At 50.2% G+C, this 16,449-nt stretch overlaps 1 protein-coding gene across 4 annotated transcripts in view; it reads left to right on the forward strand.

Annotated features, from left to right (window-relative positions):
* The window catches only part of PLCG1 (phospholipase C gamma 1), an 82,758-nt gene extending 66,537 nt beyond the window's left edge, over positions 1 to 16,221 (forward strand). For 2 of the 4 annotated variants that reach the window (XM_025191226.1, XM_014525554.2), the window contains 16 exons: positions 5 to 205; positions 588 to 707; positions 1,570 to 1,750; positions 2,150 to 2,227; positions 3,739 to 3,842; positions 4,583 to 4,679; positions 4,899 to 4,968; positions 6,187 to 6,344; positions 7,097 to 7,193; positions 8,026 to 8,250; positions 8,925 to 9,073; positions 11,069 to 11,183; positions 13,021 to 13,182; positions 14,013 to 14,101; positions 14,816 to 15,003; positions 15,645 to 16,221. In XM_025191226.1, coding sequence (XP_025047011.1) covers positions 5 to 205; positions 588 to 707; positions 1,570 to 1,750; positions 2,150 to 2,227; positions 3,739 to 3,842; positions 4,583 to 4,679; positions 4,899 to 4,968; positions 6,187 to 6,344; positions 7,097 to 7,193; positions 8,026 to 8,250; positions 8,925 to 9,073; positions 11,069 to 11,183; positions 13,021 to 13,182; positions 14,013 to 14,101; positions 14,816 to 15,003; positions 15,645 to 15,687 — 2,077 coding nt within the window. In that variant the 3' untranslated portion in view covers positions 15,688 to 16,221. Of the gene's footprint in view, positions 1 to 4; positions 206 to 587; positions 708 to 1,569; positions 1,751 to 2,149; positions 2,228 to 3,738; positions 3,843 to 4,582; positions 4,680 to 4,898; positions 4,969 to 6,186; positions 6,345 to 7,096; positions 7,194 to 8,025; positions 8,251 to 8,924; positions 9,074 to 11,068; positions 11,184 to 13,020; positions 13,183 to 14,012; positions 14,102 to 14,815; positions 15,004 to 15,644 lie in introns of those variants that run through there. The other 2 variants (XM_025191231.1, XM_025191234.1) reach the window with 2 other exon arrangements.
* Positions 16,222 to 16,449: the final 228 nt, after the last annotated feature.

Genomic DNA, 16,449 nt, shown 5'->3' on the forward strand with positions numbered 1-16,449 from the left:
GCAGGCGCAACGGGAAGGTGCAGCATTGCCGCATTCACTCCCGCCAGGATGCCGGCAGCCCTAAGTTCTTCCTGACTGACAACCTGGTGTTTGATAGTCTGTACGACCTCATCACCCACTACCAGCAAGTGCCACTGCGGTGCAACGAGTTCGAGATGAGACTGACGGAGCCTGTGCCACAAACAAACGCCCATGAGAGCAAAGAGTAAGAGGGAGGGATTGGCACATGGGTTGGAACCAGATGTCTGTCCTGGAAACTGCTGGGAGATCCATCCAGGCCAGCTTCTTTGCAGTGTTTCTTTCTCCTCCCCCACTTCAGCCCTGTGGGCTGAATCCCCCCTGCTCTTCCACAGAGCACTATAAGCCTTCAGCATTAGCCTCTTCAGGAAGCAGGCATAGTGGCAGGTGGCTGGCAGGCTCCCTTGTCCTGCCATCCCTTCCCCTGCCATGCTGGGCACTGGGTCTGCAGAGGAGCCTGTGCTGGTGGGTTTGATTGCATTGCTCTGGGAGATGGAACTAGCCAGGCATTGATGCTGGAGCTCACCTTTGGGCAAAGCCTTCAGCCAGACTGGTGCTCTTACCCACAGGTGGTACCATGCCAATCTCACCCGGGCCCAGGCAGAGCACATGCTGATGAGGGTGCCACGAGATGGAGCCTTCTTGGTGCGCAAGAGGAGTGAACCCAATTCCTACGCTATCTCCTTCCGGTAAGCGGCTCTGGCAGAACGCATGAATAGGAGAGAGTCCTGAGGGAAGGGATTTCCGTTGTGTCCAGGTGTCGATGCCCAGGAGGGCGGGTGGGGGTTGGGGTGATATGGATCTAGTTTGGGAATCGATGTGAAGAGCCATCACTTTCTTTTGAGGCCTCTCTGGGTTGCCCCTTTTAATTTTTACATGGGTGTGTGATATTTGCTCATTGTGCACTTGCATACTTTAAATCATCAACTGTTTGGCTGGAAATGCCTCCCAATGCAAAGCTGAGTCCACCCAGAGTTGTTGGTCTCTGATGCATATTGCAATGAAAGTTTCCCTGTGTGGAAGCTCCTGATCCCTGTATCTCTGCTGGCCAGCATGATTCAGACAAAAGGTGGGTTTTATGGAAACACATGGGAGGCACCAGATCCAGCCTTTCCACCTGACAAGTGTTAGGTGGTTTCATGGAAGCTTGCTTTAGCTGCACCCTTTAAGATGCACCCCTGAGGCTTGCATATTGTCTTCCCTTGGCCTCTTCCCCACCAAGAGCCCACGTGAACCCTCCCAGTGCTTTGGATGTTTTGGAGTTCAGAGCTCTCCTGTAACTCGGGGCTAATCAGTTCTGGGGATTTGACTCTGGGCTCCCTTGTGATTCTTGGTGTGACCCAAGATGGCTTTACCTTTTCTCAGCATCTCAGTGTCCTGCTAATATTCTGTGTCCAACCACTCTGCTTGGTAGCCAGGAAGATCACAAACCTGGAGGGAATGTGTTGGGGTGAGGTGAGGTTTTGTTCGTTATCTGAACGGCCTTTTGGAGAGAGAGGGAGCATCTCCATCATTCACCATGCAGCATTTCTGCTTGTCTCTATGTACCAGGGCGGAAGGGAAAATCAAGCACTGCCGAGTGCAGCAAGAGGGCCAGACTGTGCTGCTGGGAAACTCAGAGTTTGATAGCCTGGTGGACCTGATCAGCTACTATGAGAAGCACCCGCTCTACCGCAAAATGAAGCTGAGGTACCCGATCAACGAGGAGACCCTGGAGAAGATCGGGACAGCAGTGAGTTTGGGTCAGGCATGGGGGAGCTGATCAAGGGGCAGTCCAACAAATTCAGAAGAGTCCAGGTTGAATAAGAGTTTGGCTGGACTGGTCTCTTCCGGGGCTGTTTGGTTGTCCCTTGCTTATAGGTTGAATGAGTGTGTTGCATGAAATACCAGGTTAGCAAAAGGAGCTGTGATTTCCTGCCTCATGTTTGACCTGTCCCAGTCGACTTCACAGGGATCCTTACCCCAGGCCTCCAGGGAGCAAGGGCTGTGTCTAGTTAGATACAATCTGTATTTCCTGCCTGTTGAGCCTGTCTGAGAACCTGTCTTTGACTGCTACCCGACAAAGGGAACTGCTCCCCTTGCAGTAAATCGCATGACTCTAGCTGACATATTATGTACTTTTGTGTTGCAGGAGCCAGACTATGGAGCCCTTTATGAAGGGCGCCACCCGGGATTCTACGTGGAGGCCAATCCCATGCCAACGTTCAAGGTATCCCCTTGCTGTTCCATATTTCTACACTGATGCTAATGACTTGCAGATCCAAAATCCCCTTTCCAGTTCTGCCCAAAGTACTTTCTCCTGCACTAACACCCCATACAGCTCTGCCCCAGGCCACCACTGACTATCTCCTGAGGAGAAGTGGTGGATTTCCGGGTGCCTGGAAGGAAGGCAAGGCTGAGTGAGGTCTGGTTGCTGATCTTGCAGTGAGTTTTTGAGAGTGGAGGTGATGAGTTGCTTGTTCCTCCCCTGCCCATCACTAGTTTGCAAGCTAAGTTCTGTTTTCAGTCTCTCTTACTGCATTATACAGCAGAGAAATCCCACTGAGCATGCTTCCCTGTGGCATTGTGTGCAGCTCATCTGTTTTGTTCTGTGCGCTTTGTCAAGATAATGTGATAACCCCCAAAGAAGTGTTGTCTGACGGTTCCCCTGCAGAGCTGGCTCCAGGGATCACTGCTTTGTGGGCTATTCCTGTGTTTCAGAAGGCTGCCTTCGGGAGCTTGGGGAGTACACTTCAGTCCCCACCAGTTAACTCCCAAGGGAGGGAAGAATCTGCTTTTTCCTCTGGGGATCAGAACATCATGCATGGGTTAAAAACAGTCTGTTCCAGCTCCCTCTGCTGGCACATTCTCTGAGAGAGTGACTCCAAACATTCCTCTCTGAAGTTTCTACACATTTCTTTTCACTAGGTTCTTAGCAGTAGGATAAAGACAATGAAAAGCCTATTACAGTTTTGATTCTTTTTTTTTTTTTTTTTAAAGTTATGCACACAAACTCATGCCTTATTTGCAACAGCCAACTCAGAGCCTGTGTATAGAAAAAGCTGTTTGCACATCTGAGCAACTGAATGCAAAAAAATTCTTGTGTACATGTGTCTCCTGTGGCATGGGAGGCTGCAAGCCAAGTGTGTGCAACTGCCCATGTGCTGTTTAGAAAACCAACGTTGTGTTAGGACTCTGCTCTCTTTCCATATGCCTTGCAGCCCCTCTGAAAGCTGGTCTTCAGTCTTTGTTCTGAGTAAATTTTGAGGTATAGGCAGTGGTGTTTTATTTTTGTTAGCCATAAAGTTGAAATGCAAAATCAGACCAGGAAGATGACTACTAAGTGAGTCCATTCTTGTATTTAAGATGACTGCTATGTTGGCTGATGCTAGGGATTGAACCCTGGACTTCTGGAGCTGCACACCTCAGCTTTTAGAGTGAACTAAGGCTCCCAGCCTCTGTGGACAGACATGGGTACTCGTTCATCTGGGGGTTATGTATTTTCCTATGTTAGTTGCTAGTTCTGATGAAGCTAATGATTGGTGCCTGTCAGTGAGCCAGTCCTGCTGCTATGAATCTCAGGCTCTGTGCACCCCTTCAGTCATACCTGCTATGGCAGTATGCAGTATAGAGGTAGTTTTTCAGCCTTTAGTCCCCTCTCATCTTCTCGCTCTATTTCCATTATGGCCTCAATGCCAGCCCCTTAGACTCATGGCTCACAGCGCCCTGTTGCTTTTGCAGTGTGCTGTCAAAGCCCTGTTTGACTACAAGGCACAGCGAGACGACGAGCTCACCTTCACAAAGAATGCCATCATCCAGAACGTGGAGAAACAGGAAGGAGGCTGGTGAGTTTCCCCCATGCTGCCCCTCAGGGTGATGGAGATGTTTGGCCTTCCTGACTTGTAACTAGACACCTGCTAGAACACAACTTCCCATGTCTGCAGTCTCTGAGGGGTGCAAGGGCATGAAGACTAAACTTGCCCTTGGACTCCTGCATGTTGTCCCATCCAATCTGTGTAGTGGTACTATGCAAAGGAGGAGAATTAAGGAGTGTTGCTTCTATCACCGTGTCTCATTCCCTGGCCTGTGGGTAAAGCAAAGATGCCAGGCTCCAACACACCTCCCTAGGGCCAGAAAGCTTCCAGCAAAGCGTAGTGAATGCAGTGGAGCTTCAGGGGGGATTGGAGGGGTCTGTCGACATCCAGAGCTGTGTGTGTGCAATTTCACCACCACCACAGCCCCCTCCCCCATTCTCTTTTAATGAACTATTCGTTATCTAGCCTGCTTACACCATTATCTGCCATTTCAGTCTCCTTTGCTGGACTCCTCTGGGGGGAGCCATGGGTATTGCTCAGCCAGCAGGATTCTCACTGAAGGGGACCCAGTGTTTTGCCAACTGTGGGCATTAGAAAGTGGGACATCCATGAGGTGGAAAGTTCAAGGACTCCAATCGTTTGTGCCCATCTGCTTCTGGCCTGAGCAGAAACCACAGAAGTGCCCAGGCTGCTTCTGGGGTTGTTATTACATGTCTTGTGCCACTGGTGACTGTTCTAGGAGAGCTACAGCTTGTGTCTTTTTTTTGCAGGTGGAGAGGGGATTATGGAGGCAAGAAGCAGCTGTGGTTTCCTTCCAACTACGTGGAGGAAATAGTCAGTCCCACGGGTCTGGAGCCTGAAAGGGAGGTACGCACAAATTTGTGTGGTTTGGAGGGGCAACACAGTGAATAGAGAGAGAGGGCAGATTATGGTCTTGAGGCAAGCTGAGCTATTGTTAAGCCCAAGGGCAGTTCTCCTCTCCTAACTGCTCTCAGATGACTGTTCTAGTGTGACCTGTATAGAAACAGACTTGTTGCTGCACCAGCCTCATCTCTAACCCACTGGCCTGTGATCTTTTCTCAATAGCAGCTAGATGAGAACAGTCCCCTGGGAGACCTGCTTGGAGGTGTCCTTGATGTACCGTCCTGTCAGATAGGTAAGTGAATGTGGGGAGGGGATTGGGATCCTGGTTTCTCTTTTTTGTCCCCTGCATTGGTCCTGGAGAGACCATCGCTTGGTGTGAAGGCTCTCATCTCTCCTTCTTCCTCCTCCTCCCCTTCCAGCTGCTATCCTGTTTGTAGCTAGTCCTTTGTGGTATAGTGGTCTCTAGGCAGCAGCTCCTCTCCTGCCCCTAGGCTGCCTTCTGCCCCCTGGGTTAGAGGTGCACCAGTATATCGGTCCATATCGGATTGGCACCAATAAAAGAAAATTTGATACTGTCAGCAATTGTTTTTTTTTTGGCTGGTGTAGTCGATTAATGTCGCTGATTTAAATGCTGCGTGCATGTGAGCACCCCTGGGGGGCCCATGTCTCCACATTTGTATGCAGGGCGAGGGTGGGCAGCCCGCTGCAGGCTCAGGGCCGGGAGCTGCACTCAGGGCAGGCGGGCAGCAGCAATGCTGGGTGGAGGGGCTGGGGGCACTAAAACCACCCCAAAATTTGCCATTGCCTCCCTCACAGCGCTGCTGCCACTCACCCAGCCCCCAAGCCTGGAGCAGGCAGCCTGCCCTTACCTCGCACACAAATCTGGGGGTCATATGCCCGCCCCCCCCAGGACAAGCCACTCACAGCTTTGTTCCATGTCTCACCCTGCCCTGCCCCTGGCTGGACAGCCCCAGTTCCACTCCCTCCCTCCCCATTGGGGCCTGGATTGGCCCCCGCTCCAGACTTACCAGCTGGACGCTGCTTTCCAAGCTGCTGGGCTGCATATTTGCTGTCAGATCGGTATTGGCCATCAGTATCAGCCAAAAAAATCTTTTATCGGTGCACCCCTACCCTGGATACCAGGGGCGTCTGTCTTCTATGGGGACCTGGACTGAGCCTCGTATTTGCAGACTCTTGGAAGCAGTACAAAGGAATGTGTTGCTTCTTTTGGAGTGCTCTGAGTCTACTGCCCCAACTGTGGACATGAAGAGGCTGGCAGTCCTATCCCAGCTGCCTCTAGGTCACTGGGCCACTTCTGTCCCCAACTCCTTGCTGGCATTCTCTTCTCTGACCTTCATAAACCCTGAAGGTCAGTGAACCAGCTTCAGCTCAGGGCTGCTTTACAGGAAACCTGCCTGGTTGTGTTCTGCTGTTATCACCATTCACAGCGCAGAGGTTTTGGATACATGGGTGGTTGTGACTTTTCCTTACATTCCCTCTCCCACTATAGCCATCCGCCCTGAGGGGAAGAACAATCGGATGTTCGTCTTCTCCATCAGCATGGCCTCGGTGTTGCGCTGGTCCCTGGACGTGGCAGCTGACACGCACGAGGAACTGCTGGACTGGGTGAAGAAGATCCGAGAGGCAGCCCAGACCGCTGATGCCAGGGTGAGTCGTGGAGACCCACATCACCGAGCCTTCTTGGTGATGTCCACGCACTGCTAGAGCCAGCCACCTCAAGAGCAGCAGAGTATTTCTTATCCCCACTAGAGCCCAGGCTGGTGTTGCAGGGGTATTTGGGGGCTGGCTGACTAGCTGTGAAGCTAATGTCTTTGCAGGGATCATAGCTGGCCAGGATCCTCCTATTCTATTCAGGGAGTCACAAAGGGGGTTCTGCTCCTACCTTTTACATGAGGCTTATGATGATTGGGAAGGTCCTGGTGGACCTGCTGCAGTGAGCAGCAAGATAAGACAAAGCACTCCCTAAAGAGGGGAAGGGAAGAGGAGGATGGAGAAAAGGTCATGGTTTTCCTGCCCTCCCTTTTCAGTCCAAGGATGGATATACTTCCCCGATGTGCTGGGGATGTTCCCTGCAATATGGGCTGGAGGTGGGAGGAAGGTAGTAGCAGAGGTTGAAGTGGGAATTGCAGACATCACTGAGGGGTTAGCTCCACTGAAGGTCATGATAATCTGCACTTCTAAGTCTGTTCCGAGAACACTTGAAAACTTTGCCATAAAAACCTCTCCAGACCAAGCCTCCAGCTCAGTTCAGTGCTGCCACTGATATTTTCTAGTGCAGTGCTGAGTCTGCGGCTGCTGTGGCTAGTGAGCTGTTGACCTGTGATTGCCAGTGTGGCTGCTGGAACAGCACTCCCTCTGAGAGTATTTGGCCTGATGCCTTTTCTTTTGTCTTCTGGCAGCTCTCGGAAGGGAAGATGATGGAAAGGAGGAAGAAGATTGCCCTGGAGCTGTCAGAGCTTGTCGTCTATTGCCGGCCTGTGCCCTTTGATGAAGAGAGTAAGCACAAGGTCCTGGAATGAAGTGCCAGGCTCCATGTGTGTTTATAAGCACCCACAAATGTGCCATACCTGTCCTGACTGTGACCATCACAGATGGGCCAGTCCTGCTGAGTTTTAAGTCCAGTTTGGCTTTTGTATAACGGGGGCCCAATATAAGCGCAACTCTTAAGACCTCAGCCCCCAGAAAATGGACATCTCCCACATGTGGCTCCTGGGGACAGCTTTCAGCCACTTGCCCTAGGACTGTGGCCTAGAAGCAAAGCAGCTGCTGGAGGGATTGGACCTGGGCATCCACGTTGAGTGGAGTTTGGCAAAGCCACCTGGGGAGGGGTGGGGGGAGAGGAGGTACCTAGATGCCCTTGATAGGAATGGTGACCCTGGCAATTTCATCCATCTTCCCCCAGCATGCTGCTCCTGGGCAGTCCTGAGAGGGAGCAGATGGAGGGCACTGCAGGCCTGGATAGAAATGCACAGAAACACTTCGCATACTAACGTTGACCTAGTTTTTGATGGGAAGGAGGCGATGGCTGGGATGGAATGATTATGGTCACAGGCGTTGCGAGTGCAGGTGAAGAAACACCAGGAGAGGCCCAGCTTGGGCATGGCTTGGACTTGGGTTTGGAGGCCACTTTTCCTTCCTAGACTGCTAGGATATTTGGCACAGGCCTCTCCACTGTGTGACTAGCAGAGTTCCCTGGCAGCCAGGGAGGGGGTTGAAAGCTCTGGTGGCTTCTTGCTTCCTTCAACTGCCTGGAGGTGGGAGGGGCTCACCCAGCTTCAGTCAGGAAGATGGAGCTCCTGTGTAAGCAGCTGTCCCTTTCTCCCTCCAGAGATTGGCACAGAAAGGGCCTGTTACAGGGACATGTCCTCCTTCCCCGAGACCAAGGCAGAGAAGTATGTCAACAAGATCAAAGGCAAGAAGTTCCTACAGTACAACCGACTGCAGCTCTCCCGCATCTACCCCAAGGGCCAGCGCCTTGACTCCTCCAACTATGACCCCTTGCCCATGTGGATCTGCGGCAGTCAGCTGGTGGCACTCAACTTCCAGACCCCAGGTGAGAGCTGCTTCTATCAGTGTGGAGATGGGGGTGGCATGGCTTTATCTCCAGCACCAGGAGTCGCCTGTAGTTGCTGACTGGTCAGCAAACGGTTGCGACTCCCGTGGCTCTGTCTGTCTAGGGAGCACAGAATACATTTTCAGGGAACATCCCCCTCTATGGTAGCACTGCAGCCCTTTGTTCCATTCGAGGTGCCGTATAACTGGGGAGACACCAGTCTGGTTCCTGGGAGATGGAATGATCTAAGGATTGTGGAGCAATAACAGGGAGTGGAAGCCTGTATATATTTATGGGGGAGGGATTCTACAGGAGGAGATCCCTGGCTGCAAGTGAGAAATGCCCAATCTGAACAGCTTAAGATGCATCAAGCCATGGAAGGGAAGCAGCAAATAGCCCTATGGCTTGGGACACAGAAACATGAACTGATGCATCAGACAGTGCCCTGAAGGGAAGGAGCCTGCTATAGTGAAGTATCAACTGCTCCTATAACTCCATCCCATCTCCAGCTTCTCTGATGTGAACAGGCAGTGGACACAGCACTGCTGTTTTAGGAGGAGTTTAGCCCAGCTTAGAAATACAGCTCAGATCATTCTGGATGGTGGGGCTGGCAGAGGATACAGGGCAGAGGATTTGTAATATGTTGTAGCCCTTATGTTTTCTCCTTTTCCCAGACAAGCCCATGCAGATGAACCAGGCTCTGTTCATGTCCAGTGGCCAATGTGGGTACGTGTTGCAGCCGCCTAACATGAGGGACGATCTCTTTGACCCCTTTGACAAAAGCACACTGCGCGGGGTGGAGCTGATCTCAGTCTCCATTGAGGTTAGTGCTGGCCTGCTCTCTGACTACTGCTTGGTTACCTGTTCCCCTTGCAAAGACTGGCTGTCCCTCTCTGGATACCTGGGTCCTGCCATCCCCTATCTTGTCTCCATAAAACCCTGCTGCTGGATGACTGAGGTCTTTCTGGGTGGCAAGAGAAGGGATGGATGCATTCAACACTTTTAATCCTACTACTTGTCACTGGTAGTGGTATACTAATGTGACATTCTTAGGGAATGAACCTTTAGCTTGGCCTTGCAGGGCTCTGTGTGGGATTTTGACCTGCAGCCACAGCTGGTGTCCACTGCCCCCCACCCCAAAGAGGTATTGGCCTTTGTTTATAAAGTAACCCTATGGTGCTGTGAGTTAAGCATCTGGCATGAATGGGAATTTCTAGCACTTCAGACCCTGGAAAGTGCATCTAGGATGCAATTAGAGCTGAATTACCCGGAGTGCCTTGTATGAAAAAGTTACAAAAGCAGGAAAGTGCAGTGGTGCTGTACACTCTTCCCAGCAGTGTATGAGCCACCCCAGAACTGGCAGTTTTCCTGTACTGGGAATACCTCTGGGTGGACAAAAAAATCCTGCCATGCTGATGTATGTAGCTAGTCTTGGAAGCCTCTTTCTGTTCAGCCTGAGCTCCCAGCTTGCAGTCCTAGAGCTGGGCTGGGTGGCAGAGAGTTAAGCAGGAGTCTGCCATGCCTGGTCTGCCTACTGTCTGCCTTGCACCATAATGCTGTGCACTGCTTGAGCCCTGGGCCTGCTGCACAGCAAATGTGCTCTGCCTTTAGCCACTTGAGGAAGCAGTTTGCCTGGGATCGGCAGAGTCTGTACAGGGCTCACAATGTGTTTGGATGAAGAGGGCAATGTAACTGTGACCTCCTTGCCACAAAGCACTGGAAGGTGTGTTCAGAAGAAACAAACAGGGTTCCTGTCAGAAGTCAGGAAAAGCAGCTTCCTTTAGAGCAACTTGAATATTAGGCTTTCATTCAGGCAGGACAAGGCACTAAGAGAGAACACTGTCCTCCCAGAGGCCAGCTGGGAGGTTGTCACTTGGTCTTTCTTGACAAGCCTTTTTCCTAGCCCTGCTCCTGACTGCACAGTTTGGATCTGGGCATTGGCGTTTTTGAGTCACGGAGCAACCCAGGTACATTATGGTGCTCCAAGTAATGCAAAGAATCTGCTTTTGAGACAGGACAGGAGAAATGACCCTGACTGCAGTGGGAGGAGTGGAGGAGAAAAATGACCCTGTGGAAACTTCTGTTGCCAGAAGGTGGTGCTCTCAAGCCTCGGATTTATCTTTCCTCAGCTGATCCTTGTGAAATAGAGCAGACGAGTTGCGGTTCTATTGCTAGTGTGATCCTGGCTCCCAGAGCTGGTGAGAGAGAAGGAAACAAAATGCAGTGTCTTTTCACTAAAGAGGTTCTTTCACCAGAGGCTCGTTAGCATGGATTTAGAAACGCAACAATCCCTTGCTCCAGGCCTGCAAAAATGAGATGTGTAGTGAAATGTATAGAGAACCAGACAGGTCAGTGCTCCCAAATTAGACCTTTCCCAAGTCACCCAAGCGCTCCTCTCTTCCCCATCGCTCCTGAGTGCTCCTCCTATGCACCGGCACCCTGTGAGAATCTGGAAAAATAGGCTGGCTTTGTAGCTTGTTTTGAAGGTCATTAAATCTGATCTGTATGAGATCAAGGGGAGAAGAACAAAGCTTGGCTGATCTTGGAGGGGGAAACAGTAGCTTCACAGCCAGCAGGGAATCCAGGGACTTGGAGCCAAATCCCAGCTGCCTTCCATAAACTGTTGCAGTAACCTGCCCTCATGGTTCTAACATCCGGGGTGTAAGTTTGGCCCCATTCAAGTGAATGGAAGTTTCTGCTAGTGGTTTCACTGGGATAGGACTTCACCCTGCCTCTGTAGCACAGTGAACTCTCCTGCCAGCACAGTGATTTTTTTTTTTTTCCTTTCTCCTTTCCCTTACTATGTATTCCTCTCTAGGTCCTTGGTGCACGACATCTTCCCAAAAACGGGCGGGGGATTGTTTGCCCCTTTGTGGAGATTGAGGTTTCTGGAGCAGAGTATGACAATGTGAAACAGAAGACTGAGATTGTGGGTGAGTAACTTTAGCCACAGACTTAAAAAAAATCTTCGATGCAACTTGTCTCTGCAAACCAGGCTTCTCCTCTTGTAACATGGCTCACCCCACTGGCAAACTGCATTCCTTCCCACTCACTATTGCAGCTTGCCTTTTCATCAGCTCTAGGAAGGTGGATCTGTGTAAGCGGGGATGGGTGTGTTCTTAAATCAAGTTAGCTAATGCTGGGGCAAATCTCAGTTAATGAGGCAGTCATTTTTGCATGAGTTAAATCCAGAAAACCACGAGTCTTTCCCATAGCCTTTTATTTCAAACTGCTAATGGAAGCTACGGGCTGCCTTGTATATGATAGGCTTGTGCCACATGTTGGCTAATGCCTTTTTTTTAACAAGTGAAGCAAGACCTTGGATTCCCTCTTTACTGCTGTTGTTACCATTGAACCTGCCTTCATGGGCCCAGAAAGAGGCTTGGAAAAGTTCCTTCTCCAGGTGAACACCAACCTTGAACACTGTCAGTGTTGTTTGATATAGTGAAGATCGTTGCTTCTGCCACAGATAAATAGAAGCAATCCTGAGCAAAGCCGGGGCCACGTTCTACTACTTCATTTCACAGGCCCAATACTAAAAAAAGAGACAGTTACCTTTAAAAAGTGCATTTCCACCTGCAGTCACACCACAGCTGCTGTAGAGACTATACAGGCTACCTAAACCCAGGTCCTCTCTTGCTTTGGGGTCTTTCCTTATGTAGTTGACTGGCCACAGAATGCTGGCACTTCTCCAGTTTCCCATCGGCAGAGCAGAAAGTCCTTATCCATATTTTTAAAGGGGTTTCTCTTCATTCTGGGAAGGCTACTGAACATAAGACCCTGGATGCTTATATTTTGAAAGGGGTCATGTCAAAGACTTCAGTTGGGATAACTGTGCCAAACTGCATGCCTTTTGTGTCAGGAAGGAAGAATCAAGAATTCTTCCCCATTCCAATGCATGCTGGGCCAGTGGGAGACGGGTTCACTTGTGATACCAGCAAATACTGAGCTAAGTGGGGGATCATATGGTAGCTAGACTCAGATAATCTGACTGGCACCAAGGCACAGTGGCAGATTTTTTAATTTGGTATCGAGGCATCTGGATTCTCCTCCCTCTTCTGCCATAGGCTTGGAGTGTAAAGTGAAGCAAATCATTTACACACTCCATATCTCAGCTTCCCCCTTCTGTAAGGGAAGAGCTTGTAATGTCCCACTCCCTGACCAAGTGGACTGTGCAGATGAATGGATTATTTTATCAAAATCCTCATCCTTGTTGCTAGTCGGTGTCTTTTTTTACATGTCCTTTCAGAGTGGTGTGGATTATTTTTCAATTTTGGATGGACTGTCTCTTGAATACCTGAAGTTTTCTGCTAGAGCCTAAAAAGGAAGCTGGGGTACAGTGTGTCTACAGACAGTCTTATTCAGACCTGGCTCTTGGCAACACCATGAGAAATGAGACAATGGGTGGTCAAGGGGTGAATAAGTCATCATGGGGATTTTGGGTTTGCTTTATTTCTACATCCTCAGTAGTTCACAAAGTGACAACAGCTGAAGCAACCAACTTTTTGTCAATGGTGCAGTTGTAGGCAGGACTGGACAAATACAGAACAAAAAACTCCAAGCATATGGACGATTGTTGTTAGATCTGAATGTGCCAAAGGGCTCAAGATTTCAGAGAGGGGACCAGCATCCCACTATGACTCAGTCCTTTCAGTACAAAGCATGGGCCAAACTCCTACCACTTATTTTGAGAAAAGAAGTGGGGAGGAGCAGTAGGAAGGCAACCTGAATGTTGGGCTAGGTTCTGACTGATTGACTCTTTCTAAATAGCGGATAATGGCCTGAACCCAGTCTGGACCCAGAAGCTGTTCAACTTCCAGATCAGCAACCCTGAATTTGCCTTCCTGCGCTTTGTAGTGTATGAGGAGGACATGTTCAGTGATGAGAACTTCTTGGCTCAGGCTACTTTCCTAGTGAAAGGCCTGAAGACAGGTAAAGCTCTTGGAGCATGTACTTTCATGAGATGGGGCTTTCCTGTGTTGCACTGAGTGGAGCAGGGAGCATGGGAACACTGCAGAAAGCTGCGCTTGCCAAACTGGTGCCAGAGCCACTCTCATCTTTCCTGTTGCTTATCAGTCCCTAGAGACATTCTGGAGACATGTGGTGGTTCTTGCCCCAAGTCCATCCTCTTGCCATCCTAATGAATGGAGAACCCTGTTCCTGGTGCATTTTGCTGTAGCATCCAAGCTCTGCCACATCACTGGGGTTCTGCCTGTATGTGGCTTGCAACCTACAGACTAAACCTTTCTCTCATTGCATTCCAGACACAAAACCAGGCATGCTCCACTCCCCTTGTTAATAGTGATCCCTTCAACCTTTTGGGTGCTTAAATGATTATTTGATTTCTGGGGGAGGGGAGGGCAGTGCATGGCCTCAGCTTAGCACTGAGCTCATGGTTTGTTGCAACAAGCCTGGCTTGTACATGCAACAAGCCTGACTTATTGTTATTTGTTACAACAAGCCCTCATAACTGGGTTGGATCACAGTCCCTTCTTCCTTTAAGAAAATCTATAAAATTCATTTCTCTGCAACAAAGCATCTGTCTTGGTGTAACGTACACAGAAGTTGTTCCAGCTTCTTTGCCCAGGGAGGATGGAGGATGAGGTGTTGGCTTAAGGAGGCATGTTTCAGGGCTGATATGTGTTAACTATATAGGAGGGCACCTGTAGACTTGGGGCTCCACCTGCATGGTGCATTGCCCCTCACTAGCTGGTCCCTGGTTTGTGCTTCCTTTAGTAACAGTGGTGGTCTCTTTGTACCAGGGTACAGAGCTGTGCCTCTGAAGAATAACTACAGCGAGAGCCTGGAGCTAGCTTCTCTACTTGTTAAAATAGAGATTTTCCCTGGCAAGGTAAGATTTTAAAGTTAACACACTACAACCCAGTAAAGCTAAGAGAGTCATCTGGGCTAGCCAGCCCTTGAAATCTCAGTTTGCCTATGGATTCAGATTTGTAATTTACTGGTAGGCTGATGAGGAAACCAGTGTGATTTCATATTTGCAGTCATTTGACCTGGGCCACATTTCCTCTGATCAGATCTTGCATCTAAGCAAGGCTTAGTCTGGTCAGTACTTCGGGTGTGACCTGCATGGACCAGCTGGGTGCTCCAAGAAGCTGGGTGGATATTCCTGTAGGTGGCACTCCTGGCTCTAGGACCTAGTGGTGATTTTGGAGGCCTGCGAACACCCACCTGTACTCTGCTCAGCTTTCCAGCCAGTCCTTCAGTTCATAGGGCTCCTTACTTTAAACTAAACCTGCCCTCTGACTAGCTGTGGTTCTAGCTTCTTGTTCCAAGGGTGATTTTTCTAGACCAGTTTCTTCAGGAGTGAGGATGGCCAGCCAGCTCCATCAAGCTGGTTCATGTAAAACTTTCCCCAAAGCCAGATGCAACTGATAGCTCTTAAATAGGAAGAGATGGAGAGATTCAGTACACAACTGCATGTGCATTAGCACCCCAAGACAGTACATTGTAGCACAGAAGCACACGAAGTAGCTGTACAAAATGCTGACCCTACTGTATGCGTTAGAAAGTTTAAGCACTCCTTTCTACTTGTTTCTGATTCCAGCAGGAGAATGGTGAAATTAACCCCTTTGGTGCTTCAGTGCTTCGGGAACGATCAGGAGACTCTTCAAGCCAGCTCTTAGCACAGCGTGCCCGGGAAGGGTCTTTTGATTCCCGTTACCAACAGCCATTTGAGGACTTCCGGGTGTCACAGGAGCAGCTGACGGACCATTTTGACAGCCGGGACCGAAGGTACCATGCATGGAGTTATGGCATGAAGCTTGCTCATTCTGCCCTAACCTCATGAACTCCATAGCAAAAAGACTTGTCTCTTGTAATGTGACCAGACATGACCTGCTACCCCAGCGTTGTAATTGCATGGTTTCCATTTTGTAGCTGCCAGTTCTCCTAATAGCCTCTGTCAGTGTCTGATATAAGTGCCCTCGCCTCAATTGCCCTTCTTGAAAGCCAGCAAGAGGCCTGGGAGAGTCGGTGAGGTTTGTAGCAGCAGGGCTAAGGCCCCTGCCAGCCTGCCGTTCAGAGGGAGGTACCGTGTCAAAGGGTGAGACCCTCGCACTTAAAGCAGCCTGTGCTCACTGCCCTGAGGCTTCAAGAACATGTGACCCCCTCCCCAGGACTTTTCCATGCACCTTGCTAATGAGCAAGCATGCAGACTAAGACATCCCTAGTAGGAGGAACCCAGTGGCCACACTTCTCCCACTCCCTGGACTAGACCTGAGTTGCATCCCAGTGGAAAGCTCTGACAGCCATTTTGCACTGTTCCTGCTGGCTGCCCGGCCAGCTCCCCCGGCTTGGGTTAGAAGCTGTGTACGATTGCCTGTGAAGGTCCCAGCAAGACTTCATCTCAACCCCTCCCTGCTTCCCCCCTGCAGGGTACTGCGAAGAACCAGGGTGAATGGGGATAACCGGCTCTAGCCCAACTTCGCCTGCCGAAAAGCACCTCCAGTGCTTGTGATTATCACGGAACGCTGTGAACTGGTTTCTATGGAAACGGCACTGCTTTGGCCTACTTTCAGGCAGCTTTTCCAGTTTCTCTGCTGAAGTGTGTTCAAGTGGAGAAATAAAAAACAAAACAAAAAACACCCACCCACCAACCTTCCCCCACCAAGCTCTTAATGAAATGTATTACTGTGTATAGCCTGTCAGCCACCAAGGTGGGAGACGCAACTGTCTGCAGTCAAACCCTCCCTCCCTCCAACCCCCTTTGACCTCCTTTTAAGTGAGAAATCCCGATCCCAGCTCCGCTCAGAAGAGCGGCTGCGGGGAGCCGTTTACAGAATGAACTTGCTGTAAGCGTTTTCCACTACCTTCGTGACCAGCCTGCGGGGGGGCGTATGTCAGTCTTGTTGGCGATGCATCAAAGTACCTGTATAGCCAACTGCCGTCTGGGTACCGTAGTAAAACTCAAAGTTTACAAGGCTTCTCTAAGCTTTGAAAATGACAATAAAAGTGTCAGTATTAAGCGTGTAACCACGTCTCAGCTTTCTGGAGCCTTGCCCTCATGGTGGGGCTCTGCCGTTTCTAAAAAGCACGGCCCTGCGCTTGGGCTGGCCACAACTTGCATGCCGCTCCAGCAGATAAGTAGCTGTGGCTTTTGCATGCACAGTGGCACCTTCAGGCAGATCCTGGAGCTCTCCTTGCCTGTATGAGAGGTTTGGACAAGAAGGATTGAAGTGC

This window comes from Alligator sinensis, unplaced genomic scaffold (assembly GCF_000455745.1).
Source record: "Alligator sinensis unplaced genomic scaffold, ASM45574v1 scaffold76_1, whole genome shotgun sequence".
Lineage (NCBI taxonomy): Eukaryota > Metazoa > Chordata > Crocodylia > Alligatoridae > Alligator > Alligator sinensis.